At 36.0% G+C, this 20709-nt stretch overlaps 1 protein-coding gene across 1 annotated transcript; it reads left to right on the top strand.

Annotated features, from left to right (window-relative positions):
* Positions 1-1223: 1223 nt before the first annotated feature.
* On the top strand, positions 1224-5396 carry LOC128506219 (SLIT and NTRK-like protein 1). The gene is made up of 2 exons (XM_053476559.1): positions 1224-2026; positions 2103-5396. Exon 2 carries the CDS (start codon positions 2211-2213, stop codon positions 4278-4280), a length of 2070 nt encoding a protein of 689 aa, XP_053332534.1. The 5' UTR covers positions 1224-2026; positions 2103-2210; the 3' UTR covers positions 4281-5396.
* Positions 5397-20709: the final 15313 nt, after the last annotated feature.

The following is a 20709-nucleotide window of genomic DNA, read 5'->3' as shown; positions in this document are numbered from 1 at the left end:
ATATGCCTGTCTTTGGACTGTGAGAGGAAACCGGGGTACCCAGAGGAAACCCACCAAGTACTGGGACAACCTGCAAACTATGAACCTGCACACAGAATCGAACCCAAAAAGATGGCAACCACAAAGCCACCATATCATCTTCCAAAAGACAATTTAAATATAATTATTAATAAAAATGCATAGTATTATTGATGTCAGTTAACAGTACTTGTCAATGATGCCTTGTTAGTCAGATGTCAGTGAAAGGTCTATAGATTTATGAATTTGTACTTTAACTACTTCCTCATCCTATTTATTTTTATTTACGAACAGTATTCATTTAATTCATATGTATTTCAATATTCATTTACTTATGTATTCAATTGCACATTCATTCATTCATTCATTCATTCCAGCATCTACTCATGCCTTCAGTGTAATTTAGGTCACTCAGGCTGAAGCTGCTTTTTGATTACGAAATACTCAGCTTGAACAGAACTCTCTTTAATCAAATAAACATTCATCTTTTATTAAAGAAACCAGTTGCTGCTGCTGCACCCCTCCCCCCCAAAAAATTCCCTATTCCCGCCTTTTCCTCCCTTCTTCCTCTAATTAAAGTGATTGATGAAGTTTAAACGGCACTGCGGTGAACGAGTGAAACAGGATGTCACCCATCAGTCCCGCATATTGATGCACAGCTAATGAGTCTGTGGCATTCGAATCTAAATCAGAGCTCATATTCAGACTTCGACATCAGAGAGGAAAACGAAGAAAGGAGGAAAGAAAGGAAACGCAGCAGTCGTCGAGATGAAACGCGAGAAACGAGAGTGAAAAAAAAAAAACAGAAATTACAAATTATAGATTACTACTAATACAAATACGACATGATTATCCGGAATAAATTTTCAAGCGCTTTTAAAAGCAAACGAGCACAAAAATGCGGAGAGTTTAGATGCGTGACTGCACGCATAGAGGATTCATTTTTCTTTCCTTAAACACACACACACACTTCGTACAGTTTTCGTAATACGTGATGTAGCATGTTTGTCAATTTCTGTCCATTTATATCCATTTAGCACGACATGAATCTCTGCAAAATAACAAAAAAGGGATGTGATATCGCGCGCGTTGTGTAGTTGATTATTTTACCGCATACAACTGCGGCTCCCCAGCTCTCTCTCTCTCTCTTTCTCTCTCTCTCTCTTAACACACACACACACACACACACACCTGTATCCCCGAGCAGGCGCAGTGCATGCTCGCCTTTCTTCGCTCTTCTCCGTTGAAGGAAATAATCGCTCTTCTTAAAGAAATGTCTTTAAGCCAAAAAGCAAGAAATGGTTAGTTTGAGGACGCAAGCGACGTTTTCTTGGTCTTTGTGGAGTATAAAACAGTTCTTAGAAATGCAGAATGCGCGATGCGGCTCACAAACGACGATGTGAAGACCGTCCAAACACGGACATAACCCGAAAGGCTGTTATTTTTCCATGATCCTCTTACTTCATTGCTTTTCATTTTTAACATCGGATTTTGTGGATCGATTGAAATAAAACAAAAATCCCCTTCACACAGATGGATTGTTTCCACTGCAGCTCGGCAGAGGGGGTTAGACGCAGCACCAAGCGTTGCTTTAGAAATGCTGAAAAAGCGGCAGAGTGCCGAGAAGAAGCAGCAGGATGGAATGTGAGGATGTGAGAATTGCGGATTAATTCATCATTCTATCTCTTTTATTGTCTTCATTATTCCTTTTCCCCCCCTTCTATGTCTTTATTTGCTCTCTCTGTGGCGATGCATTGGGATTTCAGAACCAAGGGAGAACGGACAGCTCCCTTCTTTCCGTGAGGAATAACAAAATCTACAATAAATCAGGATTTTTTATTTTATTTTTATTTTTTTGAAGGGGGGGATGCACAAGGTCACTTATCCGGTAAGATTTACCTCACACTGTAATCTGACATATCAAAGATGATGATGATGATGGTGATGATGATGATGATGAAACGATGGTGTTGCTGATGATGATGAAGATTGCTTTTTTTAAAATAAGGTAATGGATAAACAATCTTTTAAGCAGAATTGATTGACATGGATGTAAACATGAAAACTCCTTATGTTTTTTGCAGCCTGATGATCAATGTTTCTGTCAGTTTGCGTCTGGAGGAACGCAGACGTCTATAATCTGTCCATTTTCATGTCTTGGATCACGGGAATGAATCGTCGGCATTGAAAAAATGCTGCTGTGGATTGTGTTGCTGAAGGCGGCTCTTTGTGCAGCTCTCGGGAACAGTACGAGCGACGTGTGCAAGGAGGAGATCTGCTCATGCAGTGCGATAGAGGGTGATTTGCACATCGACTGCGAAAAGCGCGGCTTCAGCAACCTGCAGCACTTGACTGGTCCAAGCTCGCAGTTTTATCACTTGCTGCTGCATGGGAATTCCCTGTCCAGACTGTTTCCCAATGAGTTCGCCAACTTCTACAATGCAGTCAGCTTGCATTTAGAGAACAACGGCTTGCACGATATCGTCCCCGGCGCCTTCCTTGGCCTGCAGCTGGTCAAGCGTCTACATATAAACAACAACAAGATCCGGTCTTTTAAAAAGAACACTTTTCTTGGTTTGGATGATTTGGAGTATCTCCAAGCTGATTTTAACCTTTTAAGAGACATTGATCCCACTGTTTTTAGGGATTTGAGTAAATTAGAGGTCTTAATTCTGAATGATAATCTAATTAGTGCACTTCCCACTAACATTTTCCAGCATGTTCCTATAACGCATCTTGACCTGCGTGGGAACCGGATAAAGACGTTGCCTTATGAAGGAGTCTTGGAACAAATTCCGGGGATAGTGGAGGTTTTGTTGGAGGACAATCCATGGGACTGCAATTGTGACCTTCTTTCTTTGAAGCAGTGGCTTGAAAACATCCCACAACGGGCACTTGTTGGCCGGGTGGTTTGCGAAGCACCTGCGCGTCTTCAGGGCAATGAACTCAACGAGACAGCTGAATCTGAACTCTGCCCTTCCAAAGATGGTGCTGATTCCAGTTTGGCCGCACCTCCAACTCAGGACGAGACCTCAGAATTGGATTCTCTTCCTTCTCCTACATCCACAACATCCAAAATAGCTGGAGTGACAGAAAAAAATGCTCAGAACAACAAGGGCCGCCCCAAAGCAAGGGAAAACTGGCAGCTAAAGACACCAACAGCAATAGCATCAGGCACAAGTGATGTTACTTGTCCTCAAACATGCATTTGCAAGCCAGTTGGTGCTAGTCAGGGACTTGGGGTGAACTGCGAAGGTAAAAAGTTGGAGAGCGTCCTCAATCTGAGACCCAAACCACTTGGTGCACATGAGCTAAATCTACGTGATAACAATATCCATGCAGTGAAAAGAAACCAGTTTCGGGGTTACACAAATCTGAACCTGCTTGATTTAGGTGGAAACAATATAAAAACCATTGAGAATGGCACTTTCCAAAACTTGAGCGAGTTGCGGTGGCTTTACATGGACAAAAACTATCTCGATACAGTCATGGCGGAGATGTTTGTGGGACTCCAAAACCTTGAATATCTCAGTTTGGAATTTAATGACATCCAGCTCATCATAGCTGGAGCTTTTAGTCCAATGCCTAACCTGCGGGTGCTGTTCCTTAACAACAATTTGTTAAAGTCGCTACCTGCGGATGTCTTTCTGGGCATCTCCTTGTCTAAAATAAGCCTGCATAACAATTATTTCACCCATCTTCCCTTAAGCGGTGTCCTGGATCAGCTCAGCTCAATTATCCAAATCGACTTGCATGGTAACCCGTGGGATTGCACATGCAGCATTGTGCCACTGAAACAGTGGGCCGAAAAAATGGCACCTGATGTAATTGTAAGTGACCTAAAATGTGAGTCACCAGAGGAGTTCTGGAAGCAGGATTTCCGTCGGATCCGAATGGACCTAATATGCCCAGAACTTTTCGAACAGGTTTCACCGACCTTGGCGTCTAAAAATGGTACTACTGGTATGGATTCTGACACAGGGACACGTCCTGGATCATACCCAGAGCCAAGCCGAGTCTCAATTTCAGTCCTCGTGCCTGGATTGCTGCTTGTGTTTGTCACTTCTGCTTTCACTGTTGTCGGGATGCTAGTTTTTGTCCTGCGTCACCGTAAAAGGTCCAAACGGAGAGACGGGAACTCCTCGGCATCTGAGATCAACTCTTTGCAGACAGTTTGTGACTCATCTTATTGGCACGGCGCTGCTTATCATGCTGATCACAGGAGCTACGACTGCGGTGCTCACTCGCTTTCTGATAAATAAGGCACTTAGACATTCATCAAAGCACTTGAGTGAAAAACAAATGCATCATGGTGGCGCTTTCTTACTTACTCTGTTGGGAAATACCCTATTTTTTCTTCGTTTTGGTTCACTATAAATATTCATGAGCCACCTTTATGGATGCTGTTGTAAAATATTTACCTCTTTTTTTTCCTTTAGCCCTGCCCCTCTCTCTCCTTCTCTCCGTCTTTCTCTCTTTTTCTCTCTCTGTCTTTGGTGTTGCAATCATAAGACTGCTTACCTGAGGGAGTGGAAATATTGCACGATGGGATAAGGAGAGCATGAATGTAATGTAAATAGTGACTTGTAACATACCTGCATGATCCAATCCGCATGGGTTCAGCTCCCGAGTGCCGGGAACCAGACAACAAAAACATGCTGACTCCACAGGTTTTTTTTTTTTTTTAAACGATGACTGCATATTAAACATAAAATGATTTATGAATATATTAAAAAAGTGCCATATCTTTATTTTTTGTGAAACAAACCATTAACGCAGTTACAATTTGTATTTGTTGTTTATTTCTGGAAAAAAAACAATGCTTTGGGGACAAATGGAGAACAGAGATGTACTAATGCATGTAGGCTACTTTTCTTTTTGTTAAATCATTATTTATATTTTAATCTCTTTATGGGTGTAATGTGTTATAATGAAAAGTGTTGATAATTTTTTGTTTGTTAATTTTATCTAATGTAGCTAAAATTTAATTTGTGATCCCTTGTAAGGCTCTTAAACAAACAATGAGCTGTGGATGGTTTTCTAACTGCATATTTTCATTTTTATTTTAGTATGTGTAGTATGGAATTAGATTAGATTTTTATGGGGCATATGACTCAATTCAATCCTTAATTCTTGTGAGCTTTTGTAAAGCCGTTTATTTATCATTCAAAAGGGAAAAATGGCTTTTTTTTCCTTTCCCTTTTTTGGGGGGACATTGTTACTGTGAAAAAGCGAGCCATGTAAATATCTCGTCTACAGTCAAAGGCCTCCTGCCTCTAGGTGTTGCTGTTGCATCTCAACCCAATAAAAGCTGACAGAGTTGAACTTGTATATCTGTATCGAGCTACTCTGGCTAGAATTGACTTTTTTATAGATGACCTTTGAATTTAATGTTTATTCCATTATTATTATTATTATTATTATTATTAATAATGTATTATTTAATATTATACATGCGCACACACACACACACACACACACACACACACACACAGATCAGCCATAACATTATGACCACACACCCAATACTGTTTTAAATACGCCCCCTTTCTGAAACAAAAACAGTAAGCCTGTATTGTGTTCGTGGTGACACCTTTCTGTTTGAACCAGCATTAACCTTTTTCTTAATGTTAGCAAAAGTAGCACTTCTATTGCATTGGACTACATGGGCCAGTCTTCACTTCCCATGTAGATCAGTGAGCCTTGGCCACCCATAACCCTGTTGCCTGTTCTTACCTGTTTTAACCAGCTTGAACACTGCAGAACAGGGGCATTCCACAAGATCTGCAGTTATGGAGTTGCTCCGACCCAGTTAAAACCAATAAAATTTGGCTCTTCTTACAGTAGCTAAATTTTCAATATCTCATCACTGTTATAGTGGCAAAAGGGAGACATACTCAATATTAGGAGGTTGTCATAATGTTATGGCTAAACAGTGTGTGTGTATATATATATATATATATATATATATATATATATATATATATATATATAATGATGATAGTAATAAAAATAAAACTCTTAGATTAGGCTATACAAAATCATAATTATTCACATATTTAAATAACACCAACAGAATCATTATAAAAATGTTAAAATGTTAGCTTAGAACTTGTATTATTTACAAAACAAGGGAAAAAAGGAAATAATTTTGTAAACAGATGCTTCTATTAGCATACTGTATTAGCATCCATCAGCTTAGCTCGCAATATACAATTCTTAAAATAATTTGTTTTTCAAAGCAAAAAATATTTTGCTTGTAATTAGCATATACTTTTCTTTAATTAAAATAATGTGTAGCATCACTGATTCATATACACAATTATAATAATAATAATAATAATAATAATAATAATAATAATAATAATAATTATTATTATTATTATTATTATTATTATTATTATTATTATTATTATTATGACTAGTAGTAGGTAAAGGCCTTTTTCATCAGCCTAAAATGACTGATATTTCAGGAAACACTGATGTTATCTAATCCTAAAGCTGCATTTTAACATTTTAAAGCGAGAGACATAAAAACGGCAGCAGGGATGGCATCCTTTTTTTCTTTTTTTTTTTTTTTTTGCCTATTTTTAATGTGCAGTTGGTAAAATCCTCTGATTTTGAAATTAAATGGAGATGTAATGTACTAAATGGAGATGTAACTAACACACACATACTGTACACACACACACACACACACACATGCACACACTGTAATAACAGTATAAGCTGGTTTATTTGTCTCTGTAATACATCTCCTCTTTGTTGCATTTTTCGCGTCCTCAACGGTTGCATCTGTTTGCTTTTCCTGCTGCATTCCACCTGCTTCTGTTCCATTTAATAAAGTGTGGTTGAGGTTCAGTAACACCTGCTACCAAGACATTTCATTTTAAATTTGCTTTAAATTCTAAAGACAATTTGACTAAACCACTAAAAACAGCTGTAACATAGGTGTAAAAAAAAAAAAAAAAAATTTAATGCCATGATGGGACACAATTTCATTCAGTATTTTAAATATTTTTTTATTCTTTATGTTTTTAGTTGAAATTTGTTTACCAATGAATAATGTCACTGGGCCAAATAATGTCTTTTGAGGAAATGTAAAATGTGCTACCCAGGCAGCTTTGAGCTTTCCTCAAACCTCTGTGCAAAAATTTACACTAAATTTACACTATTACATTATTTTTCTAGTTTTATGAAAAAATTCAACTAGAAAAATAATATATATATTTGTGATATTAATGTCTCACGTTAACATTGCCAACTGTGTGTTAAGCTAATAATTGTAAAACAATAAAAAAAAGACCTTCGAATGTATGTCTGTACACAATTTCTGAAGTATAGGCTCCTTTAGGAGTAAAAATTTGTGTACTCACCATTGATTGCCTTCAGTTTTTGTACCCTTTGCTGTGTTATAAGTTGAAATAATTAATCAATACTTTTATATTAGTTGTATTATAAATAATAATAATAATAATAATAATAATAATGTTTAAAATGTATTTGAAATCAGAAGTTGATATGCATATAGTTTGTAGAAGCACCTTTTTCTTGCCGTTATGTTATGGCTAGTAATCTTCTTGGGCAAACCTGTGGATTTGTTTTTTCTGATTAATCCAATCACGATCAGATTTAATGGGGATTGTCTGAACTAGAATCTTAAGATCTAGGATTAAGCTAGGCTGCTCAAGGACACCTAAGGACACTGGTGTTATCTTGGGTATACACTTCAAGTTGTTATTCTGTAAGGTGGTCATTTGGTTGTGTGCACTTTGTAAGTCTTTTTTTTTGTCGTATCCAATGACTTTGGCCAGCTTTTCCAGTCCTGCTGCTGAAAAACAACCCAGTGGCGTGATGTTGCCACTATCATATTTCATAACAGAACTGGTAGTATTCAGCTATTTTGCAGCACCTTGTTTTTGTCTGATGTAATGCTAGAAGTTTAGACTAGCAACAGTTACCATTTTGTCTCATGAGACCAACGCCTACACCAGCAAAGTGTCTCAGAGTAGGAAATCATTCCTAAGTGCTGAAAAATTCTTAGTGTGATGCAATTTTTATCTCACTATTAGAAGTATGAGTAAGAACAATGTACCAACAGGAATTCACTTCTACCTCCAGCAAAATATAGGAGAGCTCTGGAGGTGTCATACCTGGTTAGGAATAGTAAGGAAATTGTGTATAGGCAGAGACGTGTGTGGAGGAGATATGTTTTGGTAACAATGCGTGACACTGAGCTCATAAAAGATATGTTTGGACAAAAATGGAATAATTTTTGTGACAGTGCATGTGTTATATGCAACTGGTCCATTAATGAACATTTCGGAACCTGTCTCTGCACGTGACTAGTATTTTATGTATTTAAGTAACAGCAATATGCAGCTTTGAAACAGTGCTGATTTGTGTTTGTCGCAGCCACAATTTGTCACACTTCATGCAGCGTGAAATAAAAGAAAAACTAGCTAAATTCATAGAGTTGTGGACATCATCCATGGCACACACATTAAAATACTTGTATATATATAAATTGTATTTATTCATATTAAATTATTTAAGTGTATACAACTGTTTTTTTTTAGATTCTCTGTTATAAACAACACTTTATTACTTCATTACCATGATTTACCCCCATTTTACACACTTCTCGGAGATACATGCAGGAAAATGGTAGGTGGTTATGAGGCTTTCACAAATTACCTTTCACTCACTTTTTATTTTTAGAGGTAAAAGAAGGGGAGAATTTCCTTTTAAATATTTCCTTACTTTTATTACCTCTGCAAGCATAATGGTCTTATCATCTTTTCAGTTTGGCTTTTTTTTTCTAAGTCATTTTGATTAGATTATGACAGTCCTACACAGCTCTATTATAGGGGCTTGGATTTATGATTGGAGCAGTCTGAATAGAATAACTTCATGCTGTCCATCAGTCATCAATAGGTTTTTGCCAATGTGCATAAAGCTTTACACAACTGGTATGTATTTTAACATTTCGCTTTTACTTTGTTTTTAAAACTACAAACCGGTCTCAAAACTACAACACCCACTGTAATGTGTAGTCCACTTTGGGTCTCAGGATTATAAATAGCAACGTCAAACGTTTTCCTAGAAGCTGTTCTAAATTAACCTTTGAGCATGATTGCTATTAGTAATTCTGAGACATGTAACAAATGTGGGCCTAGAACATATGTAAATTTGCTCTCAAGCCATTTATGTCTGCCATATGCCTTTTTTTTTATTACAAAAGGGACATATAAGACTAACAGATGAATTGTTTTTAGAAGTATTGGTCACTTAGATTTGCTGAACAGCCATCTTTGGTAAGAAGTTCCAACCTCTTTTTTCAGAATGATGAAACACACGGTGTGCTTTAAACAGTCAAAGCTTCAGAATTGATTTTATACCCATGCTTTTATTTATGACTTGACAAAATTTAATTCTGGACAACTACCCGAAAATTACTTAAACCTTTTTTTTAATCTGACTTTGTAAATTGTAGGATATAATATGTACAGATTTTCTATGCTTATCTAAATCATGGACAAATCATTAAATTTACCTCATATGGACTACTGTCAGGTTCTGGAGAAATTTAAAGATAATTAATGCAAAAGGGATACAACTAAGTGCAATTTAGAGTGACTTTAGCCAAGGGTCTGAAAATTTATATAAATATTTTTAAATCGATTTTGAACCACTTATTGTCTTTTCGGATTACTGTGTGTAAATGAATGGTCAGAAAAGTTTAGATAATTGATTGTAAATAATATACTATAATAAAGATGCAGGTCTGAAAAAATTACTAATGAGCTGTAAATGCTCTATGTAATCTAAATAACTCAAATAATGAGCAACTAAACTAAAGAATATTTTACATTTTCAAGCGCAATTTAGGTGTATCCAACATAATCAGTAGAGGACTGCATGTAAGTTGTGAGGTGAAAACTGGATGGATTGGATTTGCACATCTCACAGGAGAATTTGTCGCCAAGTCAACATTATGAATATTAAATATAAAATGCATCATTTTCCTTAAAAAAAATTTAAACAATTTTTGTAAAGTGGCAGTGTACATTACCCTGCTCCAATATGATATGGCCAATGATTGGAATGAAGCATTGTACTCAGTGTGAAACATCTGAACTTTACTCAGAACATCATACTTCCTTCACCAGCTTGCTTTCATCCCAAAGCAAATCCTTGGTCAGAATTAATTTTAAGCGTCTCGGAAATGGGATTGAATAAAATAAAGGTTATTTAGGAATCTTTTTTGTGAGGAGTATGTATAAATAATATATAAAATGTATATATATATATATATATATATATATATATATATATATATATATATATATATATATAAATGCTATTGTTTTAATATGTGTGCCATGGATGATGCCCACAACTCTATGAATGCAGCTTGTTTTTGATTGATTTCACGCTGTGTTAAAATGTATGAAATTGAACATGATCTGTGGTGCTGTAAGAGCAGAGTCTCATTTTTTATTTCCTGACACTGTTGTCTGCACTGCAAAGTAGGCTGCATCTTATAATAGGTGTTCTGTAGTTTTAAAATGTGGAAAAGCGAAATAGTGAAATCAGCAGCAGATGTGTGAAAGCTTTATGCACATAGACAAACCTTATAGATGCGTGACTCGCTAAATAACATTATTTTAATCATACTGTTCCAATCACAACTGAGACTAAAGCCCTATAACAGAGCTGTGTGGGACTGTCATAACTTGATCAAAATGACTTCGAAAAGATAGTGAAACTTAAAAGATGGTCAGAGTGTTTTGCTTGTGGAGAAGGTAGTAAAATGTAAATAATTCATTAAAGTAAAATTCTGCCCTAAATGTACAGTACCTCTAAAAATAAAAACTGAGAAGTGTGTAAAACAGGGGTACAGCATGGTAACGAAGTGATGAATTGCTGCTTATAGCAGAGAATCTAAAACAAACAGTTAAGTACACTTAAATAATTTAATATGTGTATAAAATGTACACATAAATATAAAAAGTTTATTGTGTGCAATGAATAATGCCCACAACTCCATGAATCCAGCCTGTTTCTCGTTGATTTCATGCTGCTTGGTGGGGAAATGCATGAATCTGCACCTGCAGTGATGTAAGGGCAAAGTTTAATTCCTTATTTCTGACACTATGTCAGCTATGTCACTGTTTTAAAGCTGCATTTTTACTGTTACTGAAAAACTTACAGAATCAGTCATGTGCGGAGACAGCATACAACATGTTTGTTTTTGGACCAGTTACGTACCATACACGATTAAAATAATAAAAATCATATCTTTTATAAACGTTGTGTCCCGCAGTGTTACTAAAATGCCTCTCCTCTGTGCATGTCTCTGCCTGAACGTCATTTCCTCACTACTCCTAACCAGTTAGGACAGCGCTGGAGCTTTCCTACATTTTGGTGAAAATACAAATGATATGTTAAAAATCTTGATAAATATCTCTTATTCCTACGGCTAAAAGTAGGACCGAAATTCCGTCATTCTAAAAATTTTTGTCTACTTAGGGGCAATTAGGACGCTTAGAGGAGCCAAATTTGGTTAATTATTTCTGACATTTCTGATTGGGTCCCTGTTTGAAAGCTGCGTCTTCATTATTACTAAATAAAGCACACAGTAGCAGTCACCTACTACAGAATGTTTATTATGAACCAGTTACATACTGCACACTGTGTAAAAAAGAAAAAAAAAAAAGAATTATCTGCCTAAACGTTATTTCCTAACCGGTCAGGACACCTATGGAGATCTCATACATTTTGGTAAAGCTAGGAGAGCTAGGAATGATTTTATGTTTTAAGAATGTTAAGAAATAGCTCTTACTCCTATTTATAAAAGTAGTTCCAAAAAAGCATTGCTCAATTTTTTTTTGGATAATAATCTCCTACTCATAGACACTTATTTAATAAATGTCTTTTATTTATTGAACCAACTGTAATTTAAAATTGTATAGTCCTGTACATCCAGAAATAAACATGCAACCACAGGTGACAACAACAACAAAAATGAACAAGACATCTGCCAGTCATGCCAGAAATTATTATAACAGAAAATTTAGTTTAAGGTCAGTCTGCTTATTAAAAAAAAAAAAAAAAAAAAAAAAGCCAGGAGCTTAAAGCCTCTGCGAGCACATTCAATGTTTTTGACTGCACAAACAAGGGAAAAAAAATAACTGAACAAGTACTGTATGGGTTAGAACCAAATGCACCTTGCCAACTTCAGGACTTGTTCATAAGTGAGTTACAAAACACCGAGTTGGCTTTGTCCTCTTTTCTATGTAAAATTGCTGCATTAAATAACCTAATATTCAGTCCTCTCTTAATAAAGCTATTAAGTCCTCTCTCTCAATAAAGCTTTTTCTCAGCGCAAAACTCAATTAACCTAATATTTAGTCAAAGTGTTTCATCAATCAAACTTTTTCTCAGATTAGATTAGCTTCTACTCCAGAAGCTTAAGAAACATGCAGCTACTTGGACAAGTGGAACAGTAATTATGCATACAGTATGTGTGCTGCAGTTTTATAAAGGCATGTGTTGCAATGGTTGTCAGCCTGAGGGCCTTGCCTAGCAATCAGTACTGGGTTGTTTATAAAAACTAGTTGGCTGTCTGTGGTGCTGCCTGAAAGAGAGGCTGTGGCATAACAAAGGTGGCAGGAAGGAAGCCAATTTTCCACAAAACAAATATGCATATTTTTTGTAGCAATATCCTTAGGACTGTTGAGACCAAGTTGATGTTTGGTCATTATGCACATTTGCATGTTTAGCAACAAAACAAACACAGTATATTACCCAGTTGGATTGGCAAACTTGTTTTGAAGAGGTTCTAGTAAACTCACAGTCATTAGAACTACAATGAAATTGCCCTTTATACCAGAATATTTTCAGAGACAAATGTGAAGCCATCTGTCCAGCAGCTTAAGCTGGACTGAAATTGGGACCCACAGCATGAATCCAAGGACCCAGTCTGCCTTGTATCAGCAGTCCTGGCCAGTGACGGTGGCGAAATGAAGAGAGGAAATCTTTTGGGCTCATTAGCACCAACCAATTATTGTTTAGATGTCACAGTTTATTTAAGTGTTGTTGCTGACCATGTACATCTCTTCATTATGACAATTTATCCAGCTTCTAATGGCTACTTCTAACATTTAAAACGCAAAAGTCATCTTGAACTGGTTTTATGAACATGTTGATGAGACCAGTGTCTTTAAGTGCCCTCCTATATCAGAAGATCTAAATGCAGTAGAACTCCTTTGTGATGTTTTAGAATTTCAGCAAGAATGTGCTGCAGAAAAAAATTGTGCAGAATCTTGAATATTAAATATTTAGTATATTGAACATTTACTTTCTGGGAAAAAATCTTAGTTCTCAGAATGTGCAATAGTTCTGTGTATGTATATTCTATTATCCATATTTGTTCATTTGAAATTCTATACGTTAATAATTAATTTAGTTACTCGCTGGAAAAAAAATATTACACTGTTCATCCCAGGTTCTATTGTCACGTTCATATTTGTTGCTTTTGGAAATGTGAACGTTTATTTAGAGCCACAGGAAGTTCGATCTTCCGAGGAAGTTTGAAATAGAGAACAGCACTTTTAACACTTACTGTGTCATGCCTATTTTATCAAAGCTGCAACTGAGTAATCTGTTTGGACAGGAGACAGTCCATGTGTGGTGATATACTGTACAGCACAGCTGCACTGGTATGTTTATCTCTATGTATCACTCTGCATCACAGATGTTCTAACAATTGTTACTTACACTATCTGTCAGTCACCAGCATGTGTGAAAGTAGGTCTGTGCAGGCAGCCATACTGAGGAGAGAGCATCTGCCTGCTGAAAACCACGTTCTAAGTTTGGCCCAGAAGCACTTTCAGCAAGCAAAACAAGACTCCTTAACAATTGCATTGGAATTATTCATGTTCTTTTATTTATAGCTACAAAGTTAATTACTGTACCTTTTAACACAAGGCTAAATTCTGAAATAACTCTCTATCCCCTGATCAAGTGCACTACTTGATGTGTGTGACAATAGATTGTACACCCTAGCTTCAACCCAGAAGTTAACAGAGCTAATATTTTTAAATGAAATTTCTATAAAAATATAGAGTGAAATGAACGAGATTTACAGAATTTCCCACCACCCCCATGTTTCATTCTTCTCACCTTTTGGCTGCATAGTACTAGTAAGAATTAAAAATAACTTACCCCTGATCAATACCCAAACTCCAGGTCAGCAGCCAGCTATGCCCATGATGGTAAATTAATTCTGCTAGTCACAAAAGAGTATTATAACTAGTTAAATATAGAAAGAAATCATAATCTGATTATAATAAGTTATATTTGCAGAACTGTTGTAAGCAACACCACACTTGATGTTGTCCAGAAGTGTTGGATATAGCACAGCTGTGATGCCTTTGGCTCTTAGGCTTTGTTCTCATCCTTTTGACCACATCACAGTCACGCTGATATCCAACAGTAGAGTATTTTCTATAAGAGATCTTGGCATGTGTGGCATGTGGTAATCTGGAACGCTGTCAAAGGGTAAAAAAATGGAAAAATTCCCCTTTTGTTCATTTGATATGGTCTCTGTGGTGTGTGTACATTCAAAAAAAGGATGAGAAAAAAACACCTACTTCTTCATTGAATTGTGTTTTAGCTGGAACATTTTGGAGACCTGTAAGAATTGTTTTTTTTGTTTTTTGTTTTTTTTTATGAGAATAATGGTGTGTGAAGCATTAAGGAACTTTGTAAAAGTGTAAAGTGCCAAGTTTTACATATCCGAATTCAAAGAAGCTATGCTAAACTTGTTTTTTTTTTTTTTTTTTTTTTCAAGAGTGTATGCATGTCATGACAGTTTAAAATCTCCCTGGATGACTATTACAATAAATAGACTTGTTAAATATAAAAAATAAAAAATAAAAAAACCCTTTGGATGAATCTGGATGTGGTTAGCATGCCAGTTCCAACATTTTATAAATAGCTTTTTAGAGTGCTAGAAGCATCGACTATTCAAATAACCTTTGAGGATTTTTTTTCTTTTTCAAATGTGTAGGTTTGCCAAGCCGGTTTTTGTACATGTTACAAATTTAAAAGATATCAAGAACAAAGGATTTTAATTACTCAGGTGATAAGGTGGGTTTTTATGTGGTGTGTTTCAGAGGATCATTATTTGCCTTTGTCAGATTGACTGAGCATATCTTTTATGATGACCATCAAACCAAATGATGCAAACATCACAGAAGCTCAGTAATTATACTTGCTTCAAAAATACTCGAGTTAAGCACATGAATTCCCATACTGTATGTGCATGTTAACCACATACGTTTTTGTTTTTGCGTTATCATTTCCAAAGTTGCTACTATATGTTTAGCAATTATAAATACAGTAAGACTGATGCATGGTGAAATGTCATATTGTTACATTTACAGTATTATCCACTCCTCAATGGATATTTCAAATCAAATTGCGTGTGTGCATTTGAGTTAGCAAGCTCAAATGCATAAATCCAGAGGAAATCTTACTATATTAAATATTCCTGAAATGATCATTCAATGTTGTAACATTTTTAAACAGTTGGTTAAGATGTTTTGATTAAACTTTGGGTCAGTTAAATTGATCATATTAAAAAGATGACATATAATAGAGCTTTGGTAGAGAAAAATTAGGAGAGAGAAAATAAGAGATAACGTGAAAAAAAAAAAATGTGCATGTCTGCATTAGAAGCAGTGACCAGTGGGCATGATGACACTAGGGTGGTAAAAGATGGCGGTAAATAGGGGCGTGAAATGGAGGTGCATGTTCAAAGAAAAGGCTAGAAGGCCACTCACCATCCCTTTAAAGCGGCAGCTTTGAATGACCGAGCCGATGTGGCTATCGCAATATAGTAGTGATGGCAGCAAACCGGAATTTAGGGCATTCAGGGGCATCTGTGAGCTCACGCAAGCGGAAGGAGCAGATAGCGCTGCCCTCCAAGTGTGTTACTCTGCTCTCAATGGTGTGTGAGCAAGGAAACACATGATAGTCTTCGGCCCTCTGTCTGAGTGGTAATAGTAGCCTTAATATGGAGCCCCCTAGTGACGGAGAGGAATTGGACATGACTAAATTAGGGAGAAAATCAGGATTTTTTTTTTTTTCAAAGCATTGCATATCTGCATCCTTTACTATCTACCTTGCTCAGCCTCGCTGCCACAGTGTTTTATAAGAAGCTCAACTTACTGGCCTTTTTTCTTTAGAAACTGTTTAAGCAATGTAAATTGTGTATTGAATTGAATGATATTTTCTGTTTCCTATAGACATAAAAAAAAAGAAAAAGTCATATAATATCATACAACTAGATTGTTCTTAACAACCCTCTTCGAAAGTAAATTCTCACTACAGATTTCAAAAGAATGCACAGGACTATTTAGTAATGACTTGGAATTTGTAATTTGCAAAAATCCACATTAATGAATATTCATGAAGATTACTGCGACTTATTGGATTCTTCTTAGTTTACCTGCCAAGATTCTTCTATGCAATCCCTATAGCTAGCTCTGCATGGGAAGACTGCTGATGTTTGGCAGTTTGGTTCTAAAACGTTCTTTGGGAATTTTTATAGCAGACATCAAGTCCTTGGAAGAGAGGGGGAATTATTGTATGTTAAGACCCTTGGTCATTTTGTTAGTTTTGTGTGAATGCTAACAATCTTGGTTTCCACAGACTTACAGATTTTTAGGAACACCTCAATGTTGAAATGTTCTTCAGATTTTTGTTCTTGTCTTTTAGTCAAAATGGAGTGGTTACTACAGAAATTAAGCATATTCTATTGAGAACTATCTAAAGACATGATGCCTTCTTAGAGAAACTCAACACAGGTGAGAAACTTCTAAATGTTGCTGGAATATAAACTGCAATCACATCCTCACATCTATAAGCAATCATTGTACTTTTTATACAGTAGGTACAGAAAAGTTTAAAATACTCGCATGTTGTTTCTTTGCAGCCTGAAATAAAAACAGACACAATTTTTATTTTATCCAGCTGTACAGTATTTACTCAAATCTCATTCAGGTGAAGCTAATCACCTTCTCAATGGCACACAAAGCACATGGCACATCTAGACTTTGCAATATTTTATTATTCTTCTGCATAAATGCTCAAGTTGAGTTAAATTTGATGGTAACCGTTTGTGTACTGCAATCTTTGAGTAATTTACAGATTTTTTAAAGGGCTTAAGTTCAGTATAGGCTCTGACTAAGCCATGCAAAGACATTCACCTTTTTCCCCTTTAACCACTGTGTGGTCAGTTTTACTGTGTGCTTCAGGTTATTGTCATGTTGAAAGGGTAATCTTCCTTCCATTCACAACTTTTTTTTTCCAGAGGGCATCAAGAATTTTATGGCATTTTGTCCTATCCAATTTCCTTTTATCCTTACAAGTGCTCCAGTTCCTGCTGCAGAGAAACACCACCATAACAGGATATTACCACCTTCATTCATCACTTACCTAAGCTTAATTCATTATTAATAAATGATTAGTAGGTTATTAGTGACCTTATTATTAGTACTGTAGGTTAAAAAAAAGTCTTGTCATATGTTACGTTCTTGTCTCATATCTGGTATGTTATCTTTGTTTTGTTGCCAACACTTCATGTCATCCTTTTGGGACTACTCTAGTAAAAGCTTTCTGTTGTGTTTGGTTGTGTTTCTGCATTACAATTAGAATCTTAACTTCTGCAACCCTATAACTGAAAAGCAACAAAATGTGAATATTTTAAAGCAGAGTGTTGAGTACTTCTCTACTCACTGTAGATTAAAAAAAAAAAAACACAGATAGGTGGATAAGCCTCAAGTCATTGCACAGTACAAACATGCTTTTGAAAAAATGTACTGTACCACTGCTCCCACAATAGTAAAATAAGGATTCTGCCATCATGGGAAGTTTTGATGGACCTTAGAGAAATAGTTGAGTTGGTTGTATCAAGTCTTAAAAGAAACATTTTATTTATTATTACAGTATTTAAAGGTAACTGATCACAAAACAAGGTAGCTGATCTGCCTGGTTTTCCTAAATCGTAGATAATCTGAAAGACATGTTAAGATAAGAATTCAATCTCCGTGGTTACTTTAATTTCCTGTTTAGATACCCAGAACTTGCAGAAACTCTGTGTGACCTTTTCAATATATCTAAGATAAATAAAAAAGAAGGTAAACTATGTTGCTTAAAAGATTCTTGTCATTGTCTCTACATCAAATGCCATTTCTCCTTCATCCAGTATGCCCTGTGCTTCCTCTATCACAAGTTTGTTAGGTACTGTTGTACTACTGCACAGAAGTCCAAACTACCTAAATAGCACAATGAAATTTTATATTCCAACACTTTTCCTGTGATATTGAAATGAGGCTACATAAAGCAGATGTGGTTTTCTCATAGACTCAAAAATTAAATCAGATTTTTTAAGAAAATTGCAGAAGAAATTTACACCATATTCAGCACATCATGAGAGAGAGAAAGAAAGTTGCTGATGCAGTTCTTTTTAAACATCTACAGTATGCCTCATAGATCCAGGATATGAAAGGTAGATAATAAGAATTAAGGGCATGTCCACATGGAGACGCATTTTGCTGTATACGGGTCCCAAAGTGGATAAATCTGAAAACGACACCCTTGCGTCTTCGTGTGTACGGCCAATCCGTATATTTTTTAAAATGATGATGTCATCACATCACGTGTCGGCTGCGTCACACGTAACAACAACAACAATAATCACGGACTACATGATTGTGTTCGTGTTGCTACTAAGCCTGCTAGCTTTATTACAGCAAAATCTATTGCTTCTATGCAACTGTTATGAGCAACAAGCGATAATGGACAACACAATCTTGGTTCATATACAGCGCAAAGGTTATGCGCATGCTTCTTCTCCGTGTATAGTGTATTTCTATGGCAGAATTACAGCACCCCATACTGGTCTGGCATATATACTACACCGTTTTCAGTGGTTTCATGTATACGCAGATATTTCTTGAGACGACGCCGTGTTCACGGAAAAAAATTATCGGATAGGAAACGTACCGGCTTTGTGTGGACGGAGTCTAAATCTAAGTTTTGCAACTGGCTGTGAGAATGTCAATGTAAACACATGGAAGGGTCTAGAGAGCCAAGGGCTTATCAAAAATCCCAAAGAGAAGAAGTATTTTTTTTCCTAATTATCGCAAGGGTGATGATGACAGCTTAGAACAGAAACATAAGTATTTAAAAGAGAGAAAAAAATAGGAATTTTTCTGTTATCCAATAGAAGTTGGAGTATACCAACTTCTATTCTTCTGCTAAAAGCCATAAACAATGGCCCACGTTGTTTTGTGAAAATGAGGTTGGTTTGGCTGTCATGGGGCATTTATGTCAAATTGGGACTTGATTGTGCAGAATAATATAAGGGTTATGAGAGTAAAAACTCCCTTTATTTTTCTACATAATCCCCTATAAAGAACTTATCACACTGTTTCACTAGTACTTGGATACCATCAAGGTAGAATGTTTTCTCAGTACATCAGAGCCATGATCAGACTACTTACTTGTGAAACACTGGCATCCCAGAAACTAATTTAAGGCCCAAACATGTGCAAATGGTATGAAGTGAGGTTAGGACAGTTCCAGGGGTGGGGGGCAATAACTCCCAGCTGAGTTCCTGTTATGTACTAGTGGTGTTTATAAATCATTGTGTGCTTCTGTTACATTAACTTCAGGGGAAAAATGTTTACTGTCTGGCTAATACAGTATATCCCACCCTACTGAACATTAATCACTGATGGGTGTATTGAGCCTGAATGGCCAGCTAAAGCTAGCTGTCTTTCAATATAATAACACAGATCATGGACATGAGATGAGAAAGAACTAATAAACAAAGACAAAGAACCAAAACTCCACCACTTAATACTGCATTTTCAACTTGGATATGGAATATGGAAATGCACCAGATTTAGTGTCAAATATACTGTCTAGTTTATATAGTAAGTACTATATAAAATGCTATAAAGCCTTTTTAATTTATTATGCACATTCAATATTGTGGCACACTGCAAGGGCACTATGTAGGCCTGTGGAAATACAAGATTTACATCATTGTTGTCTTCTAGGTCTTTAGTTTAAAATTGAAATTTGGCATTCTAAAGGTGCTTGGGGAAGATTTTTTTTTTTTTATTTACCCTGTTATTGTTACTAAAATTGGCAATGTGCTCAGGGAATATGCTGTGCTCACAGATCTTCCAGACTGTTCAATTCTACCCTTTACCCTGTTGGCCTTCTCTTTGGACTCTTTCTTATCTTTAATATTGAGTACAACAAAGAGAAGTTATACCTTTGATGTAGCAGAAATTTTATTTTTGACTTTAATCCACACTTTTTTTTCCCCCAGAAAACAGTCCATGATGACAAAGCTATTTCAGTTAAGAGGAGTTAACCATTTTACTTCCTCAAATACTTTACTGAAAATGTATAATTATATGCTATCTGACTATCTTTGAATAAGTATTGAGCAAACTCTCATTTCTTTATATTAAATTAACTTAAATTATGTACAGGAGATTAAATTCAGGAAATTGGAACAAATGTTGTGAGAGGAAACTTCATAAAGACAAATAAAAAATCGGTTCTATATGTAACAACCTGAGCAGCAACCCAATTTCC

The sequence above is a fragment of the Clarias gariepinus genome, chromosome 18, assembly GCF_024256425.1.
Source record: "Clarias gariepinus isolate MV-2021 ecotype Netherlands chromosome 18, CGAR_prim_01v2, whole genome shotgun sequence".
NCBI lineage: Eukaryota > Metazoa > Chordata > Actinopteri > Siluriformes > Clariidae > Clarias > Clarias gariepinus.
The sequence above is the reverse complement of the archived record's forward strand: the minus strand, read 5'-3'. Positions and strand labels throughout refer to the sequence as shown.

Coding starts and splice junctions, on each gene's coding strand:
- LOC128506219 (XM_053476559.1), top strand. CDS start 2,211: ATGCTGCTGTGGATTGTGTTGCTGAAGGCGGCTCTTTGTGCAGCTCTC.